Source organism: Saccopteryx bilineata, chromosome 5, assembly GCF_036850765.1.
Source record: "Saccopteryx bilineata isolate mSacBil1 chromosome 5, mSacBil1_pri_phased_curated, whole genome shotgun sequence".
Lineage (NCBI taxonomy): Eukaryota > Metazoa > Chordata > Mammalia > Chiroptera > Emballonuridae > Saccopteryx > Saccopteryx bilineata.
In genome coordinates, this window is record NC_089494.1 from 115,691,872 (window position 1) to 115,709,031 (window position 17,160).

The window sequence follows — 17,160 nt, forward strand, 5'->3', positions numbered from 1 at the left end:
TGTTCTCTCACACTTGGTGCTTTACTGTCATCGATACATCAAAAAGAGAGCATAATCCTTACCAAAATGGCAACTTTAGCATTATTTCTGTGGTAATTCTTTTATATCATCCATTCATTTATTGGTTCATAGTTATTGAGGTCTTTCCTGTGCTAAGGTTCTTTAGTGGATAGTGGGAATACAGGGTAAAACATGGTTCCTGCTATTAAATAATCTACAGTGTAATTTTTTTTTTTATTCATGCAAAAATTATTTATTGAGTACCTGCTATAAGCCATGCATTGTTGTGTAAGCTCTGGGGATTTGACTGAATAAAATAGGAAGGAAAAAAAAACCTCTGTCTTTAAGAACTTGGATTTTGGGGATAAGGGCAATACAAACAGTAAACAAGGTAAATAATTTATGTAGCGTATTAGATAGTATAAATGCTAGGGAGAGATATAAAGCTGAAGGACCTAGAGAATTTCAAGAGAAGATTGTTACAATTTTAGATAGTATTGCCAGGGATGAACATAGTGATAAGCCATGTAGATAAGCAGAGGGAATAGTGGGTGCAAAGACAATGAGTATGACTGACACAATCAGGGAACACCAAGGGAGTTGATATGGCTAGAGGAAAAATAAGCAAATGAAGAGGAGACAAGTGCAGGAGAGCATCAGATCCTGAAAGCATTGTCTTATAAAGACTGTGTTCTCTAACCCTGAGTAAGATAGGAAGCAAATATATGTACAATCCTGAGAGAGTATTGCAATATCCCAACTTTTAACAATATCCCTCTGGCTGTTCTATTAAAAGTAGGCTGAGAGCAGGGTTGTAGAGATAGTTGTTATGACATATTGAAGTATTCCAAGCAAGCTGTAGTGGTGATTTGGATGAGTGTGGTTGCCACGGAAGAAAAAAGACATGACTGTATTCTGGGTATATTTTTAGAATACAGCTAACATAATATGCTGATGGATTAGATGCGGAGTATGTGAGAAAGAGACAAATCAAGAATAACAGCAGGGTTTTTGTCCTGAACAACTAGAAGGGTGAAGTTGCCCTTTACTGAGATGTGAAAGGCTACAGGTAGATCAGGTGTGGGTGGAATATCAGGAGCTCAGTTTGGGACACATTAGGTTTGAGATGTCTATCAGAAGTCCATTTGGAAATAGGATTCTGGAGTTGAAGAGGGAGGGCCAAGCTAGAGTTATGATGGTGAGGGCTGATGGCACGTAGACAGTATGTTAAACCATGAGGTAGTAAAGAATCACCAAGGAAGTGTGTTGTGTGTAGATTTCTTAAGGAAGAGATTCTAGATATTGAGCTTTTGGTCCTCAATTGTAAACATGAGAGAGATGACAGAACTGGCATCTGAGACTGAGGAAATGCAAAGGTGGTCAGCTGGCTCATGGGAAGAAAGTCACAGAGAGAATAACCAACTTTGTTAAATGCTGCTGGTAAATCAAGTAAGGTGAGGACTGAGAATTAAACACAGGAGCAATGTCAAAACCTTTGGTGACCTTAATGAGAACAGTTTTGATGGAGTGCTGGGGATGAAATTAGAAGGATGGGACAAGAGGGACAGCAAATGTTAACAGCTCTTTCAAGAAGTTTAGCAGAAAGGCCCTGGCCGGTTTGCTCGGTGGATAAAGCAACCTGTCGGCACACTAAGGTCGTGGGTTCAATCCCTGGTCATGGTATGTATGAGAAGCAACCAATGAACTTTTAGCAACAACTAAATGGAACGACTAAGTGCAACAATGAGTTGATGCTTCTCTCCCTCTCAAATCAGTGGGGAAAATTTTTTTAAATAAAAATGAAGTTTAGCAGCAAGAGGAAGGAGAGAAATGGGTGGGAAGTGGAGTCCAGAGAAGTGGATTTGTTTGTCTGTGAAATAATATTTCCCAGAGGGTGAGGGAAATGGATAATGCAAAAGAGAAGAGAATTGCTATAGCAATATTTTGAGTATAGAAGAGGAAATGGGGTCTAGAGCAAACAAGTAGGAAGACAATTTGAAGGCAATATAAGTTCTATAATTAGAAGTGACTATAGGGAATTCACAAGTATATAAAAATAACTAATGCAGCTGTGGGTTAAGGAAAGACTTCCCAGAAGTGATCAACTCTGAGCTGTTTTGAATGATAAGATTTACCCAGATACTTACCCTCAGAAAGCAGGCATAAAACATGGTAAGTGAAAGACTTAAGTAACAAATGTATATATAATTTTATATGTGTGAAATGTCCAGAATAATCAAATCTGTAGAGACCGAATATAGATTTATGGTTGAATAGGACTAGGTAGTAGGATGAGAAGTTGGGGAATGACTGCTAATGGGTAAAGGATTTCTTTAGGGGGCTATGAAAATGTTCTAAAATTAAATGGTAGTGATGTTCGTACAACTCTGTGACTACAGTAAAATTTTTTGAATTATGCATCATGACTAGATAAAGTACATAGGATGTGTATTATATCTCAGTAAAGTTGTTTTTAAAAGGCAGAAGGAGTGGCCCTGGCCAGTTGGCTCAGCGGTGGAGCGTTGGCCTGGCATGCCGGGGACCCGGGTTCGGTTCCCGGCCAGGGCACATAGGAGAGGCGCCCATTTGCTTCTCCACCGCCCCCCTCCTTCCTGTCTCTCTCTCTTCCCCTCCCGCAGCCGAGGCTCCAGTGGAGCGAGGATGGCCCGGGCGCTGGGGATGGCTCCTTGGCCTCTGCCCCAGGCGCTGGAGTGGCTCTGGTAGCTGGAGTGGCTCTGGTCGCGGCAGAGCAACGCTCCGGAGGGGCAGAGCGTCGCCCCCTGGTGGGCGGAGCTTCGCCCCTAGTGGGCGTGCCGGGTAGATCCCGGTAGGGCGGATGCGGGAGTCTGACTGTCTCTCCCCGTTTCCACCTTTTAATAAACTAAACTAAATAAAAATAAAAAATAAAAAAAAAGGCAGAAGGAGTAATGCGAGGTCATGTAACACTATGAACACTTACTACATGCAAAGTTTTAAGCCAGTTTATAAAAATATTGCGATGAATGGATTAAAATTAATTGGTAAAGCTCCTCTTCCTCTTAGCACTCACAACCTAGCATGCAGTGGTATAGAGGCATAAGATGTGTCTGGTTGGGATGACACACCATTTCCTAAGTCTGATTATTCACAAATCACTTTTCTGATTTAACATTTTCATTTAAATTATGATTCTTTATATACTGTAGATAATATCAGCAAACAAAAAAGCATACTTCATTTATATAGTGAAGGACAAATTATAAAAGAAGAAAATAACAAGGTATTTATTTTTGTCTTTTTAAGCCTAATGGTGGTATTCCACATGATAATCTTGTTCTAATTAGAATGAAACCTGATGAAAATGGAAGATTTGGATTCAATGTAAAGGTAATCTAGAATGTATATTTTACTCAGTTTTTAAGTTAGGATGTTTCTCCTGCTAATATTTGACTTGCTCTATTTTCAAGGGAGGATATGATCAGAAGATGCCTGTGATCGTGTCCCGGGTAGCACCAGGAACACCTGTGAGTTATCTAAATCTTGCAAGTAAACCCTATTTTCAAGAATATGTACTTATTTTTATTAGTTTATGTAAAGGAAGTAACTTAATCATTTGTTTTATTTGTCAAGTATCTAATGTTGTTGGCCAAAAATCTTAAATTACTGGGAAGATAGTTTTTATTTATTCCCTATCTATAAAGAGTTTTTTAAAATCCTTATTTTTACAAAGAAGCTGTTTATGACTTTCAGTGCTTGTAAAGTGTTAATAGATTCTATCAGAATAATTCCTTTAAATAGCAAAATGTAGACAGGTATATTTTTTGTTTTGCTATTTTGATTGCATGTTTTTTCATTTATAATTGTTTCCTTACATTCTGTTTGCCACCTTATATTTAAAAAGTTTACTTTAAATAGAAATAGTACCAGTGATTACCATATTTTTTGCTCCATAAGACACACCTGACCATAAGACACACCTAGGATTTTAAGGAGGAAAATAAGAAAAAAAAATATTATGAACCAAATGGTGTGTTAAAATATTTAATAAAATACTGTATTTTTCGCTCCATAATATGCACAGGCATTTTCCCCTCCACTTTTGGGGGGGGTGCGTCTTTTGGAGCGAAAAATACATTATTTTTCCCTGTACAGACAAACTTTATATAACTTTTTACTATGAACATTTTAAATAGCAACAGAGAAAACATTTTAGGTCCCTGTTGTGATGAATTCCCCTGTACTCATCATGCAGTTTCAGCACTCATGAACTTTATGCTCATCATAAGGATAATTCTTAGTTAATTATGGGTGTATTATTTTTATTTCTCTTATATAAAACAAATATTGCTTTCAGATTTACATTTATGCTGTTGCCTACTTTTCCTCTGTGGTCTTCGGTCAGCACCCTTTATTATTTAACTGTCTCCCTGCCCCTAGGAAAGGTATATCAACCAGCAGCCTGAGAGAAGGAGGCCTGCTGTCTTTTATGGTGCTTTGCAGCAACCTCAAAGTTGTTTGACTATCGTCAAAATTAATTAAGGATATCATAATGTATGGTTTTGGGTTTTCAGTTTGTAGTGAAAGTATTTTATGCGTAGTTTTTATTTCATCATATATTAAAAGGTGCATATTCAAAGATTGAGATTAATAAAGTTAATAGTTTTTTCTGTGTCATCAAAAACAAAAAAATTATAGACCTATATATATAGGTATCTCACAAAACCCAAAGACAGGAATACAGTCAGACCTCTAGAAAGATCTCATCAGTCACTGTCTATTTTTTATTTCTCTTTTATGTGAATGTTACATTCTTCTCTCCCAGTGCAAGCCATTTTGTGTCCTGAACCAGCCTCATCTCGCAAGCCACTTCAAATATATTAGTCTGAATAAAAACAGTGTATTTAATGGCAGCTGCCGGTCAGGTCCTGTAACATCACCACCACCAGATACATTCAACCTTGAAATACAATTATGACTCCTAAATCTGTGCTAAGATTGTATAGCTACTACTATATTGATCCTCAGTCCACATGCCAAGATAATGACTGCTAGTAACTTCAGATTTACATATTACCAGCTCAGCAGCCCAGAGTGATTAAACCTGTACAAATTACCAACTCCTGGGGAGTAAACCAATCATAGATCCAGTTTGGATCAGATGTCCTCTTTTATTTATTTTTTATTTATTTATTTATTTATTTATTTTTGTATTTTTCTGAAGTTGGAAACGGGGAGGCAGTCAGACAGACTCCTGCATGCACCCGACCGGGATCCACCCGGCATGCCCACCAGGGGGCGATGCTCTGCCCATCTAGGGCATTGCTCTGTTGCAACCAGAGCCATTCTAGCGCCTGAGGCAGAGGCCATAGAGCCATCCTCAGCACCAGGGCCACCTTTGCTCCAATGGAGTCTTGGCTGCGGGAGGGGAAGAGAGACAGAGAGGAAGGAGAGGGGGAGGGGTAGAGAAGCAGATGGGCGCTTCTCCTGTGTGCCCTGGCTGGGAATCGAACCCGGGACTCCTGCACGCCAGGCCGATGCTCTACCACTGAGCCAACCGGCCAGGGCCTCAGATGTCCTCTTTTAAACAAATCTCTTGGTCAAAGGAGATGGGACAGGGATTTGAGGTATAAAATGACTCTTATGTCTGCTGTATATGTGAAAGATGGGACAAAGATGGGGGAACTAGTCCAGAATTATTTACTTTGTACATATTTAATGGAAAATGTGTATGGGTTTGGGACTTCAGATGAAAAGATGAAAGATTGCTAAATTCTCAAGTAGAAAGTTAAATAATGTCTAAAATAGAAAACTAAATAAAAAATAGGGGTGTTATGTAGAGATAGGTAAACACAAAAGATATAGCTAAAATATTGGAAGAAGTTGACTGTTGAGAGGGAGAATGGTATAGAAGAACATAAGAAATGGTTTCTGGTCTTAATCTTACAGACCTAGTGAACTCTTTAAACTGTGTGATAGTCTGACCTGTGTGGCGCAGTGGATAAAGCGTTGACCTGGAAATGCTGAGGTCGCCGGTTCGAGACCCTGGGCTTGCCTGGTCAAGGCACATATGGGAGTTGATGCTTCCAGCTCCTCCCCCCTGTCTCTCTCTCTCTGTCTCTCTGTCCTTCTCTCTCTCCTCTCTAAAATGAATAAATAAAATAAAAATTAAAAAAAAAATTAAACTATGTGATATATAACTTTACAAAAAAAACCCCAAAAAAACATTTTTCTTCTTTTTCCAAGTGAGAGGAGGGGAGATTGAGAGACAGACATCACATGTGCCCTGATGGGGATCTACCTGGCAACCCCTCTCTGGGGCCAGTGCTTGCCCATCTGGGGTCATGCTCACAACTGAGCTATTTTTAGCATCTGAGGCAGAGACTCCATTGAGCTATCCTCAGCGCCCAGAGCTGAGGCGCTTGAACCCATTGACCCATGGCTGTGGGAGGAGAAGAGAGCGAGAAAGGAGAGTGTGAGGGGTAGAAAAGCAGATGGTCGTTTTTCCTGTGTGCGCTGACTGGGAATTGAACCTGGGACATCCACGCGCCAGGCTGACACTGTACCCCTGAGCCAAACAGCCAGGGCCAGTGAATGAATGGGTAGATGCTTTTCTATATGTAGTTTTAGTTCTCCTGCTATAGAGCCTATAAAAATAAATTTTTGTGCTTTATGTTTAGAAAGGCATGTGCAAACTGAAACTTTATTTGCATTACATTACAGGCTGACCTCTGTGTCCCTCGATTGAATGAAGGTGACCAAGTTGTACTGATTAATGGTCGGGACATTGCAGAACATACCCATGATCAGGTTGTCCTGTTTATTAAAGCTAGCTGTGAGAGACATTCTGGGGAACTTGTACTTCTAGTTCGACCTAATGGTAAGTACTCTGTGTAGCACTGGATATTATGTAGTGATTTCATAATTATCACTATTTAGTATAGGACATAGCACCCAGAGTAGGCATTTTAAAACATATAAGTCATGTCATGTCAGTTTCCTGCTCAAAGCACAGTGGCTTCCATTAACACTTGGAGTAAAATCTAAATTCTTAGCCCCTTGCCCTACCACTCAGTCTTGCTCACTCTATTCTTTGCTGGCTTTCTTTTGCCGTTCCTTCTGCCTAAAAACACTCCGCTTTACTGTGTTTTTGTACAACTTATACCTTCACTTCTTTCAGGTTTCTGCTCAAATGTCATCCTCAGAAAGTTCTCTCCTGACTACCATAACTAAAATGGCCTCCTACCCCCTCCATTTTCTCTAATAGTAGTAGTAGATAATAAATAATTAAATGAATGAGTAAATTTTTAACTCTTGCTTCACTTTCAGAAAACTCTGTAACAAGCTGTAGTTAAAGCATTTGTTTTTTTTAAATATCCTGTCTGTGTTTTCAGTAGAGAATGCCTAGTAACCTAATCTTGTCATTGCCACCTCTGGACAGCTAACGTGCTAATACACAGTCAGAGACCCTGACTGGGAGGAACCCTGACGCCGAAAGCTCTAGCTCTCTGCTCCTCTGTCACAGTCTTGAGCATCCTGCTGGTGTGGGCACTCCGTGGCTCCTCAGCAATTCATTCCCCCTATGGATAGCCGAAATTATTAATTGAATTAAAACTCCACCCTCCTTCAATCTTTTTTTTTTTTGTATTTTTCTGAAGCTGGAAACAGGAAGAGACAGTCAGACTCCTGCATGCACCCGACCGGGATCCACCGGCATGCCCACCACGGGGCGACACTCTGCCCACCAGGGGGCAACGCTCTGCCAACCAGGGGCAACGCTCTGCCCCTCCAGGGCATCACTCTGTTGCGACCAGAGCCACTCTAGTGCCTGGGGCAGAGGCCAAGGAGCCATCCCCAGCGCCCGGGCCATCTTTGCTCCAATGGAGCCTCGGTTGCGGGAGGGGAAGAGAGAGACAGAGAGAAAGGAGAGGGGGAGGGGTGGAGAAGCAGATGGGCGCTTCTCCTGTGTGCCCTGGCCAGGAATTGAACCCAGGACTTCCGCACGCCAGGCCGACGCTCTACCACTGAGCCAACCGGCCAGGGCCTCCTTCAATCTTTATTGTTCCTAATTCTATCTCTGTGTTATGCAGAGTAAGTTTAATCCCTCTTCCTTCAGCTTTTTGACAATAGTTGATTTTACCAGAAACCCTCCCCCTTTTCTTCAGTTCAGTGATCCCAGGTGCTTCAGCCAGTGTTCATGTGACTTTGTTTCAAGTTCCCTCCACACTTTTGTCAGTATCCTCTGAGGAAATACTCTTTTTTTCTTTTTATTGATTTTATTGGGGTGACCCTGGTTAGCAAAAGTACTCAGGTTTCAGGTGCACAATTCCACAACACATCTTCTGTATACTATATTGTGTGTCACTACCCCAAGTTAAGATGGTCCATCACCATCTATCTCTTACCCTTCTCCACCTCTTCCCACCCCCACCACCTCCTGACAATCTCCACACTGTTGTTCATGTTCATGAATTTAGAGAAAAATTTCTTATATGCCTATATCCCAGCATTAGACAAATCCTTCTAGTTTTATCCTGAATAGTTTACTTAATCATAGTTTTAGCCACAAGAGTAATTACTGATTATTGCTATATTACCAGTTGTTGAATATACACCTTAGGATATAGTAATTAAAACTCTCTCTATTTCCACACTGCACCAAACCCTGTAAAATTTGCAAGAAGAAAACAGCAAAACTCATTTTGCCTGTTGGGTACATATAGGCATGTTGATTTTATCTTCTCTACTTTGTGCTTTTCTGCTTTCGTGATCTGGAATTTGCTTTCTAGGAAAATTCAAAGGACTTCAACAGAGCATTCTGTTTTCCCTTTTTAAGAAACTCATTCATTTAAATCTGCTTTTTATGTGATTCATTACTAGGCATTTTCTGTTACATAAAGCAACTTAAATTTTATACTAAGAAAATATTCTCTCTGTTTTGTTTTCTGTTGATAACAGATACTGAAGAACAATAATAATAATAGTTTTTAAATGCTTTCCACATGCCTGGACTCTTTACATTCTCATTTAATCTTTATTGCCATACGGCAAAGTAGATGACATCCCATTTTATAGTTGAAGACATTTTGGCACCTAGGCATTTTGTGATCTGCTTATGGATTCATGACTAGTACAGACCCAGAGTGTGAGCAAAAGTCTATATAATGGAAGAGTCTTAGCCCTTTCGCAAGTTCAAATCACCTCATTTATACTTTAGGAGAGGAATCCAGCTAGGTCTTAACTTCTTGACAAAAGATCTTTCTAATATTATTTTATTGTCAAAATTTGGACAGGGCCTGACCTGTGGTGGCACAGTGGATAAAGCGTTGACCTGGAATTCTGAGGTCACCGGTTTGAAACCCTGCGCTTGCCTCGTCAAAGCACATATGGGAGTTGATGCTTCCTGTCCCCCTCTTCTTTCTCTTTCTTCTCTTTCTTCTCTCTCTTCTCTCTCTCTAAAAATGAATAAATAAAATCTTTTAAAAAAAATTCAAAAAATATGAATAGGACCTATATTCACTTTCAGTGTGAGTCTTTCATGTCCATTTTTACTAAAATAACATGCAGCAGGTCCTCAAATAATGTTTTTATTCAGCATCACTTTGATATAACGAGAACAAAGATGATTCCCGGCTGGGGTCACTGACTATGTGGAGTTTTCTTATTCTTCCCGTGTGCTGTGTGGGTTTTCTCTGGAGACTCCAGGTTTCTCCCAGTCCCAAAGAGGCGCATGTGAGGTGAATTGACGTATCTCCACTATTCCAGTCTGAGTGTGAATTGTGTGAGTGTGAGCATGCCCTGCAATGGAAGGGTGTCCTGTTGAGGGTGTTTTCCTGTCTTCCGCACTGAGCTGCCAGAAGTTCTGGCCAGCCGCGACCCTGACTAGAATAAGCAAGTTGGAAGATAATTATCTTACTTGTTCTTACTAGTTTTTATTAAATGTGTGTATAGCTCACATTTATTCCAGTGTTTACTATTAGAAGTGTCTTGGGTCTTTATTTGGAAGTTTGATGATGTTTCTGTGATCAAAAATATACTTTAGGAACTTAACTCTTGTTTTTATCAATTAGACTATAGTAAAATTGGTTTTGTTTTATGTCATTTTGTTAAAATTGCAGTTTCCAAGAACCTGCCAATGACATTGAGGGCCTACTGTACAGTGTGTCCGTAAAGTCATGGTGCACTTTTGTCTGGTCACAGGAAAGCAACAAAAGACAATAGAAATGTGAAATCTGCACCAAATAAAAGGAAAACTCTCCCAGTTTCATACCTATTCAGTGCAGTTCGATGTGGGCTCACGCACAGATTTTTTAGGGCTCCTTAGGTAGCTATCCCATATAGCTTCTACAGACTCATCACTGACTGATGGCCTACCAGAACGGGGTTTCTCCACCAAACTGCCAGTTTTCTTCAACTGCTTATCCAACCGAGTAATGTTATTCCTATGTGGTGGCGCTTTGTTATAAACACGCCGATATTCACATTGCACTTTGGTCACGGATTTGAATTTAGCGAGCCACAGAACACACTGAACTTTCCTCTATACAGCCACATCTCAACTGGCATGGCCGTGGGCTGCTCCGCTGTATACACGGTGTTACGTCATCATCTGCGCATGCGCACATGCTGCCACATCATCCTACAGAAACTGGGAGGGCTTTCCTTTTATTTGTTGCAGATTTCACATTTCTATCGTCTTTTGTTGCTTTCCTGTGACCGGTCAAAAGTGCACCATGACTTTACAGACACACTATATAATCAATTTAAAATTATGTCTACTGCCCTGGCCGGTTGGCTCAGCGGTAGAGCGTCGGCCTGGCGTGCGGGGGACCCGGGTTCGATTCCCGGCCAGGGCACATAGGAGAAGCACCCATTTGCTTCTCCACCCTCCCCCCCTCCTTCTTCTCTGTCTCTCTCTTCATCTCCCGCAGCCAAGGCTCCATTGGAGCAAAGATGGCCCGGGCGCTGGGGATGGCTCCTTGGCCTCTGCCCCAGGCGCTAGAGTGGCTCTGGTCGCGCCAGAGCGACGCCCCGGAGGGGCAGAGCATCGCCCCCTGGTGGGCAGAGCGTCGCCCCTGGTGGGCGTGCTGGGTGGATCCCGGTCGGGCGCATGTGGGAGTCTGTCTGACTCTCTCCCTGTTTCCAGCTTCAGAAAAAAAAAAAAATTATGTTTACCAAAAATATCAGAAAAACAAAGAGCTTGTTTTTTCTGGTCTTTTCTTTTCCCCTTTAAATCTTACTTCTTAGATAAACTGCATTAATATGTTTTTGTCTTTTTGTTCTTTTCAGAAATTTATACTTCCCAAAAGTACATACATATCTGAGCAGAAACCGAACCTCTTAGGCAAGGGCATAAGAAACTCCTAGCTTGATTTCATCCTGCAGGGGTCCCCAAACTTTTTACACAGGGGGCCAGTTCACTGTCCCTCAGACCATTGGAGGGCTCCCACATACAGTGCTCCTCTCACTGACCACCAATGAGAGAATTGCCCCTCTGGAAGTGCGGTGGGAGCTGGATAAATGGCCTTAGGGGGCCAAATTGCGGCCAGCGGGCCGTAGTTTAGGGACGCCTGCGGGAGGGCTGTATCCTGTCTCTTTTTCAACTCTGCCCTTCACCACCACCACCACCACCACGGGGGGAAGGACTTTGTAAGAGCAAGGGGGCATGCCCGACTATCAGCTGTGACCCCCCCCCCTCTCTACCTAGCCACTTTCTTAAACCCTCAGTTCTCTGTCCAAATAGCTGTGAGCCCACTCCTGGGCCTCTGTGGCCATTTTTCCCAAGTTCATTCTCCCAAGGTTGCTCACGTGATGTGAGGGGGCAGGGGCGGCTAACATGCAGACATCTGCAGAGGTATGTAGAACAAACTTATGTATGGACTGGTACGTTAATGGGCAATGGGCAAGTTTGTATTCTCACGCGTTAAATAGTAGAGCTGAGGGTAAGAAATGAAGTAGAGTGGGCTACACACCTGGGTCTGGGGTCTGACTCAGACCATGACCATGAGTTCTCACCTAGATTCTTGTTTCAGATGTAGACTCCCAGGTTGTTTTAGAGATATGTCAAGGAAAGAGGATAAAACATACTTTGTTTAGCACCTTGTTTATTTCATTTGTGATCATTTATGTCTAGACGTAGTACGTAGGCCTCTATTTGTTTTCTTGCCCTGGGTCCCACAACATAGGGTAGGTCTGTGCAGAGCTTTTCGGCAGCTCCTCTTTTTCTTAATGTCTCTTCAAGTTACAGACTTTTTAGCACTATGGCCAAGAACCCTTCTTTTCCCAAAAGGTATACCAGATTTCTTCAACTCTAGTCACTCTTCATCTCTTCTCTGTGACATCAGACTCAGACCTGATGAATTATAAGTAAATAAATAATTTTTCCTGGCACATATTAAAGACTAAATTTGGTAAATCCCTTTCACCAATTCAGTTTTCCATGTGATTTTTTTGTGGTTGGATGTATGTATTTATTTATTTATTTGTTTTGTCTTAGCTGTCTATGATGTGGTGGAAGAAAAGCTAGACAATGAGCCAGACTTCCAGTACATTCCTGAGAAAACACCATTAGCCAGTGTCCATCAGGATGACCATTCCCTGCGGGAGTCCATGATCCAGCTAGCTGAGGGGCTTATCACAGGGACAGTCTTGACACAATTTGATGTAAGTAATATTGTACTCTTTCTTAACTGCCTCATCTGTCAGTTATAACTTACAAACTGACTTATTAGTATTCTGAGAAATATTTGAGATAAGACTTCTAAAACACAAAGTTTTTAAAATTGCTCCCAAAATACTGGCTATAGTTACATAAATATATGCCTATTTAAAAGAAGAATAAGGAGAATTTTATACATACATCATCAAACTAAGGTTTTTTTCTGTAATTAAATAGCTGTTTTCATAAAAGTGGGCAGATGAAGATAGGTGATTATAAACTTACAAATTCTGAGTTAAAGGAAAATATTGTCATATTTAAACCTTCTCTAATTTTTGACAGTGTAGTTAGCCATCATTACTTCTTGTTCTGAAGTATATAATTTTTTTTTTTTAAGTTCTGGGTTCATTCTACAACTGAAAGCTAATTGTTTTCTACAGATTTTCAATAAAAAACTTCAGGTATTTTTTTGCTATAAGCAAAACTGTTCACTTCTTCTGCCAGTCTCCACAATATGAGATATAATTGTTAGAACTTGTATTGAATTGAGCTTTGCAAATCTGGTTTAATATCCTGTCAAACTAAGGAACATTGTTATGTAGATGAAGTTCTCTAAGGAAAGAAACCTGATTCATAACATAGAAACTCTTGATGTCTTGCTGGACTCATCTTTTTTTTTTATTTTTAAAGCAACTATATCGGAAAAAACCTGGAATGACAATGTCTTGTGCCAAATTACCTCAGAACATTTCCAAAAATAGATACAGAGATATTTCGCCTTGTAAGTATCTATGATCTCTGTACGTTAAATTTTGTCTTTCTAACATAACTCTACTAAGCATTCTTTCTTTGAAATTTTTTCAGATGATGCTACACGGGTAGTTTTAAAGGGTAATGAAGACTATATCAATGCAAATTATATAAATGTAAGTCTGTTTTTATTGTGTTTTTGTCATTGATATAAGAGGGACCACTATAAAATGAGACTTAATTCTCTTTATATAAAACCTAACCTTGAGAGAATATTGAGACTTTTAGATATTGAAAATATACAATAAGTGTTAAAAAACAGTTTGGTACTGTCAATATATACATAGAACAGTGGAAGAGAATAGTCTAGTCCAGAAATAGGCTGAAATAAAGACTAGTATTTTGTTTATGGTTGGAGATAGCCTTTTAAATCATTGAAGATAAAACATTATCTAGTGAATGAGTTACATCTGTCTAGAACAGGGGTCAGGAAACTTTTTGGCTGAGAGAGCCATGAACACCACATACTATTTTAAAATGTAATTCCATGAGAGCCATACAATGACCCGTGTACATTATGCATTATCCAATAAAAATTTGGTGTTGTCCCGGAGGACAGCTGTGATTGGCTCCAGCCACCTGCAACCATGAACATGAGCGGTAGGAAATAAATGGATTGTAATACATGAGAATATCTTATATTTTTAACGTTATTATTTTTTTTATTAAAGATTTGTCTGCAAGCCAGATGCAGCCATCAAAAGAGCCACATCTGGCTTGCGAGCTATAGGTTCCCCACCTCTGGTCTAGAATATATCATTTTAAGCCCCCCCCCCCTTGTGGAACAAAAATAAAAATAGATTATTACTTTTTCCTTTTTATTATAAGAAATTTCAAACATACAAAAGTAAAGGAAAAAGTAAAATGAACCTATTTATACACATGACTCAAATTCAGCAATTCAACTCATGATCAAGTTTGCACCCATACCCCTACCATGCCCCCACACAACCAAATTGTTTTGAAACAAATCCATACATCATATCATTTATCTGTAAACACTCTTCCTTACACACTCTTGAGGCCAACATACATTTTAGATATATTAAATTATAAATGTAAGAAGTGGAATCAGGAAATACTTGGAGGAGGTATGTGAGAATTGTCTAAAATATCAGAAAGGGAAGGGTTTTCTAAGCTTATATACATGCCTAACTATACAGAAATGATTGATGAATTTGGCAGTGTAAATTTTTTTTTTTTTTTTGTATTTTTCTGAAGTCAGAAGCGGAGGCAGTCAGACAGACTCCCACATGCGCCTGACCGTGATCCACCCGGCATGCCCACCAGGGGGCGGTGCTCTGCCCATCTGGGGCGTCACTCCATTGCGGTCAGAGCCATTCTAGCACCTGAGGTGGAGGACATGAAGCCATCCTCAGCACCTAGGCCAACTTTGCTCCAGTGGAGCCTTGGCTGCAGGAGGGGGAGAGAGAAAGAGAGAGAGAGAGAGAGAGAGAGAGAGAGAAAGGAGAGGGGTAAGGATGGAGAAGCAGATGGGCGCTTCTCCTGTGTGCCCTGACCGGGGATTGAACCTGGGACTTCCACACACACTGGGCCGACGCTCTACTGCTGAGCCAACTGGCCAGGGCCATAATTAATTTGGGGGATTCTTAAAAAGTACCATATTTTTTGCTCCATAAGACACACTTTTTTTCCCCCAAAAGTGGAGGGGGAAATGCCCGTGCGTCTTATGGAGCGAAAAATAATTTTATTCAATATTTTAACACACCATTTGGTTCAGAATATTTTTTTCTTATTTTCCTCCTTAAAACCCTGTCTTATGGTCAGGTTCATCTTTTTTTTGTTTTTTTTTTTTCTCTACAGGGACAGAGAGAGTGAGTCAGAGAGAGGGATAGATAGGGACAGACAGATAGGAACGGAGAGAGATGAGAAGCATCAGTTATCAGTTTTTTATTGTGACACCTTAGTTGTTCATTGATTGCTTTCTCATATGTGCCCTCGGGGTCTCGAACCTGGGTCCTCGGCATACCAGTCCAACGCTCTATCCACTGCGCCACCACCTGGTCAGGCGGTCAGGTGCATCTTATGAAGGGAAAAGTACAGTACTTAAGTCAGATGGCAAACTGCATTTTCCAAATACTGTAAAATATATTTCTTCAATATATAGTGTTATATGTAAGAAGTGAATAAAAAAAATACACTGCAATGAAAATTATGCAAAGACAGTTTATAAGAAAGGTTTTGCAATTGATATATTTTAAAATGTTGTGGCATTTTTCAATTTCTACAAAAGTAGAATAGTATGAAGATCCCCCCACCATAAACCTATTAGCCAGCTTCAAGAGCTATCAACAAAATACCAATCTTGTTCCATTCTAAACAGTACCCATCTAGATTATTTTTTAAAGCCCACATATATCACTTTTTATAAATATAGTCAATTCTTGTTATTTTTGATAGTCTATAAAGTCTTCATTAACCCTGAATTAGCAAATACTAAACCCTTGCTCTAAGGGGAAATACAGGATTAGGTTCCTCTGATCCTCTAGTTGCAAAATTTTTATCAGCTGATCAATATATAACCTTGTTTCTATTTAAAGGTACCTTATAGACTACACATTGTTGATTCATTTAGCATTGAGCTCATAGCTAACAGCACTATAACACATGTTAGACAAGCTTTCTTATCTTGGAAACGTGTTTTCTCCATAAGGCATATCAAGACCTCCATACACTTAGAGCACTGGACAGCACTTTAGCACTGTCCTTGTAGGCCATTGAAACAGTGAAATCTCTAACAACAAGCACAAAAACTTAAAAGCATGGCACTAAATAGACTATAAAAAGTACACTTGTTTACAGTATAAGCAGAAAAAGAAGGCAGAACAGCAGCATCTTACTCAACATTAGCTAGAAGCCAAATTTTTTACCTCTTTGGACATGTCTGTAAATAACCATGAAAGCTCTGCAAGTACTTTTGGGATTACAAATAAACTTTTTTGTTTTTAGCGAGAAATAGGAACAATGAGACAGAGAGGGACAGATAGGGACAGACTTGAAGGGAGAAAGGTAAGAAGCATCGTTTTTTTGTTGCATCACCGTAGTTGTTCATTGATTGCTTTCTCATATGTGCCTTGACTTGGGAGCTCCAGCTGAGCCAGTGACCCCTTGCTCAAGCCAGCGACCCTAAGCTCAAGCCAGCAACCTTGGGCTTCAAGCCAGCAGCTGTTGGGCTTAAGCCAACAACCATGAAGTCATGTCTATGATCCTACAGTAAAGCCAGCGACCCCACACGCAGGCTGGTAAGCCCACACTCAACCCAGATGAACCAGTGCTCAAATCAGCAACCTTGGGGTTTCAAACCTGGGTCCTCTGCATCCCAGGCCCGTGCTCTGTCCACTATGCCACCGCCTGATCAGGCAGATTACATAAATTTTAGCACATAGGTAAACTGCAAATACAAAATCTGTAAATAATGATGATTTTAGTATGTATCTCCAAGAATCTTTTTTTATTTTTGTTTTTTTTTTTAGCAAGACCACGACATCATTATAACACTTAGAACAATCACAGTAGCAGTGTAATAAATATAATAAACTCAAATTCACAAAAAGAAAAGTGCAAATTAAAACTTCAAGGAATTTCCATTTTTTACTTATTTGATTGAATATCAGAAAGTTTGATAATACCATATATATGTCTGTATCCTTTATCTGAAACTTTGAGATTGAATGTACTTTTTAATTTAGAAATTT

The 17,160-nt window shown here is 40.1% G+C and overlaps 1 protein-coding gene across 8 annotated transcripts in view; it reads left to right on the forward strand.

The window, feature by feature from the left end:
- PTPN4 (protein tyrosine phosphatase non-receptor type 4) overlaps nucleotides 1-17,160 on the forward strand; it is a 215,378-nt gene that overhangs the window by 171,305 nt on the left and 26,913 nt on the right. For all 8 annotated transcript variants that reach the window (XR_010725661.1, XM_066233164.1, XM_066233163.1 and 5 more), the window contains 6 exons: nucleotides 3,283-3,366; nucleotides 3,447-3,503; nucleotides 6,700-6,856; nucleotides 12,473-12,639; nucleotides 13,325-13,415; nucleotides 13,499-13,560. Coding sequence is in view for 7 of the 8 variants with exons in the window: in XM_066233164.1 (XP_066089261.1) it covers nucleotides 3,283-3,366; nucleotides 3,447-3,503; nucleotides 6,700-6,856; nucleotides 12,473-12,639; nucleotides 13,325-13,415; nucleotides 13,499-13,560 (618 nt within the window). In the remaining variant the exon portion in view is untranslated. The remainder of the gene's footprint in view (nucleotides 1-3,282; nucleotides 3,367-3,446; nucleotides 3,504-6,699; nucleotides 6,857-12,472; nucleotides 12,640-13,324; nucleotides 13,416-13,498; nucleotides 13,561-17,160) is intronic.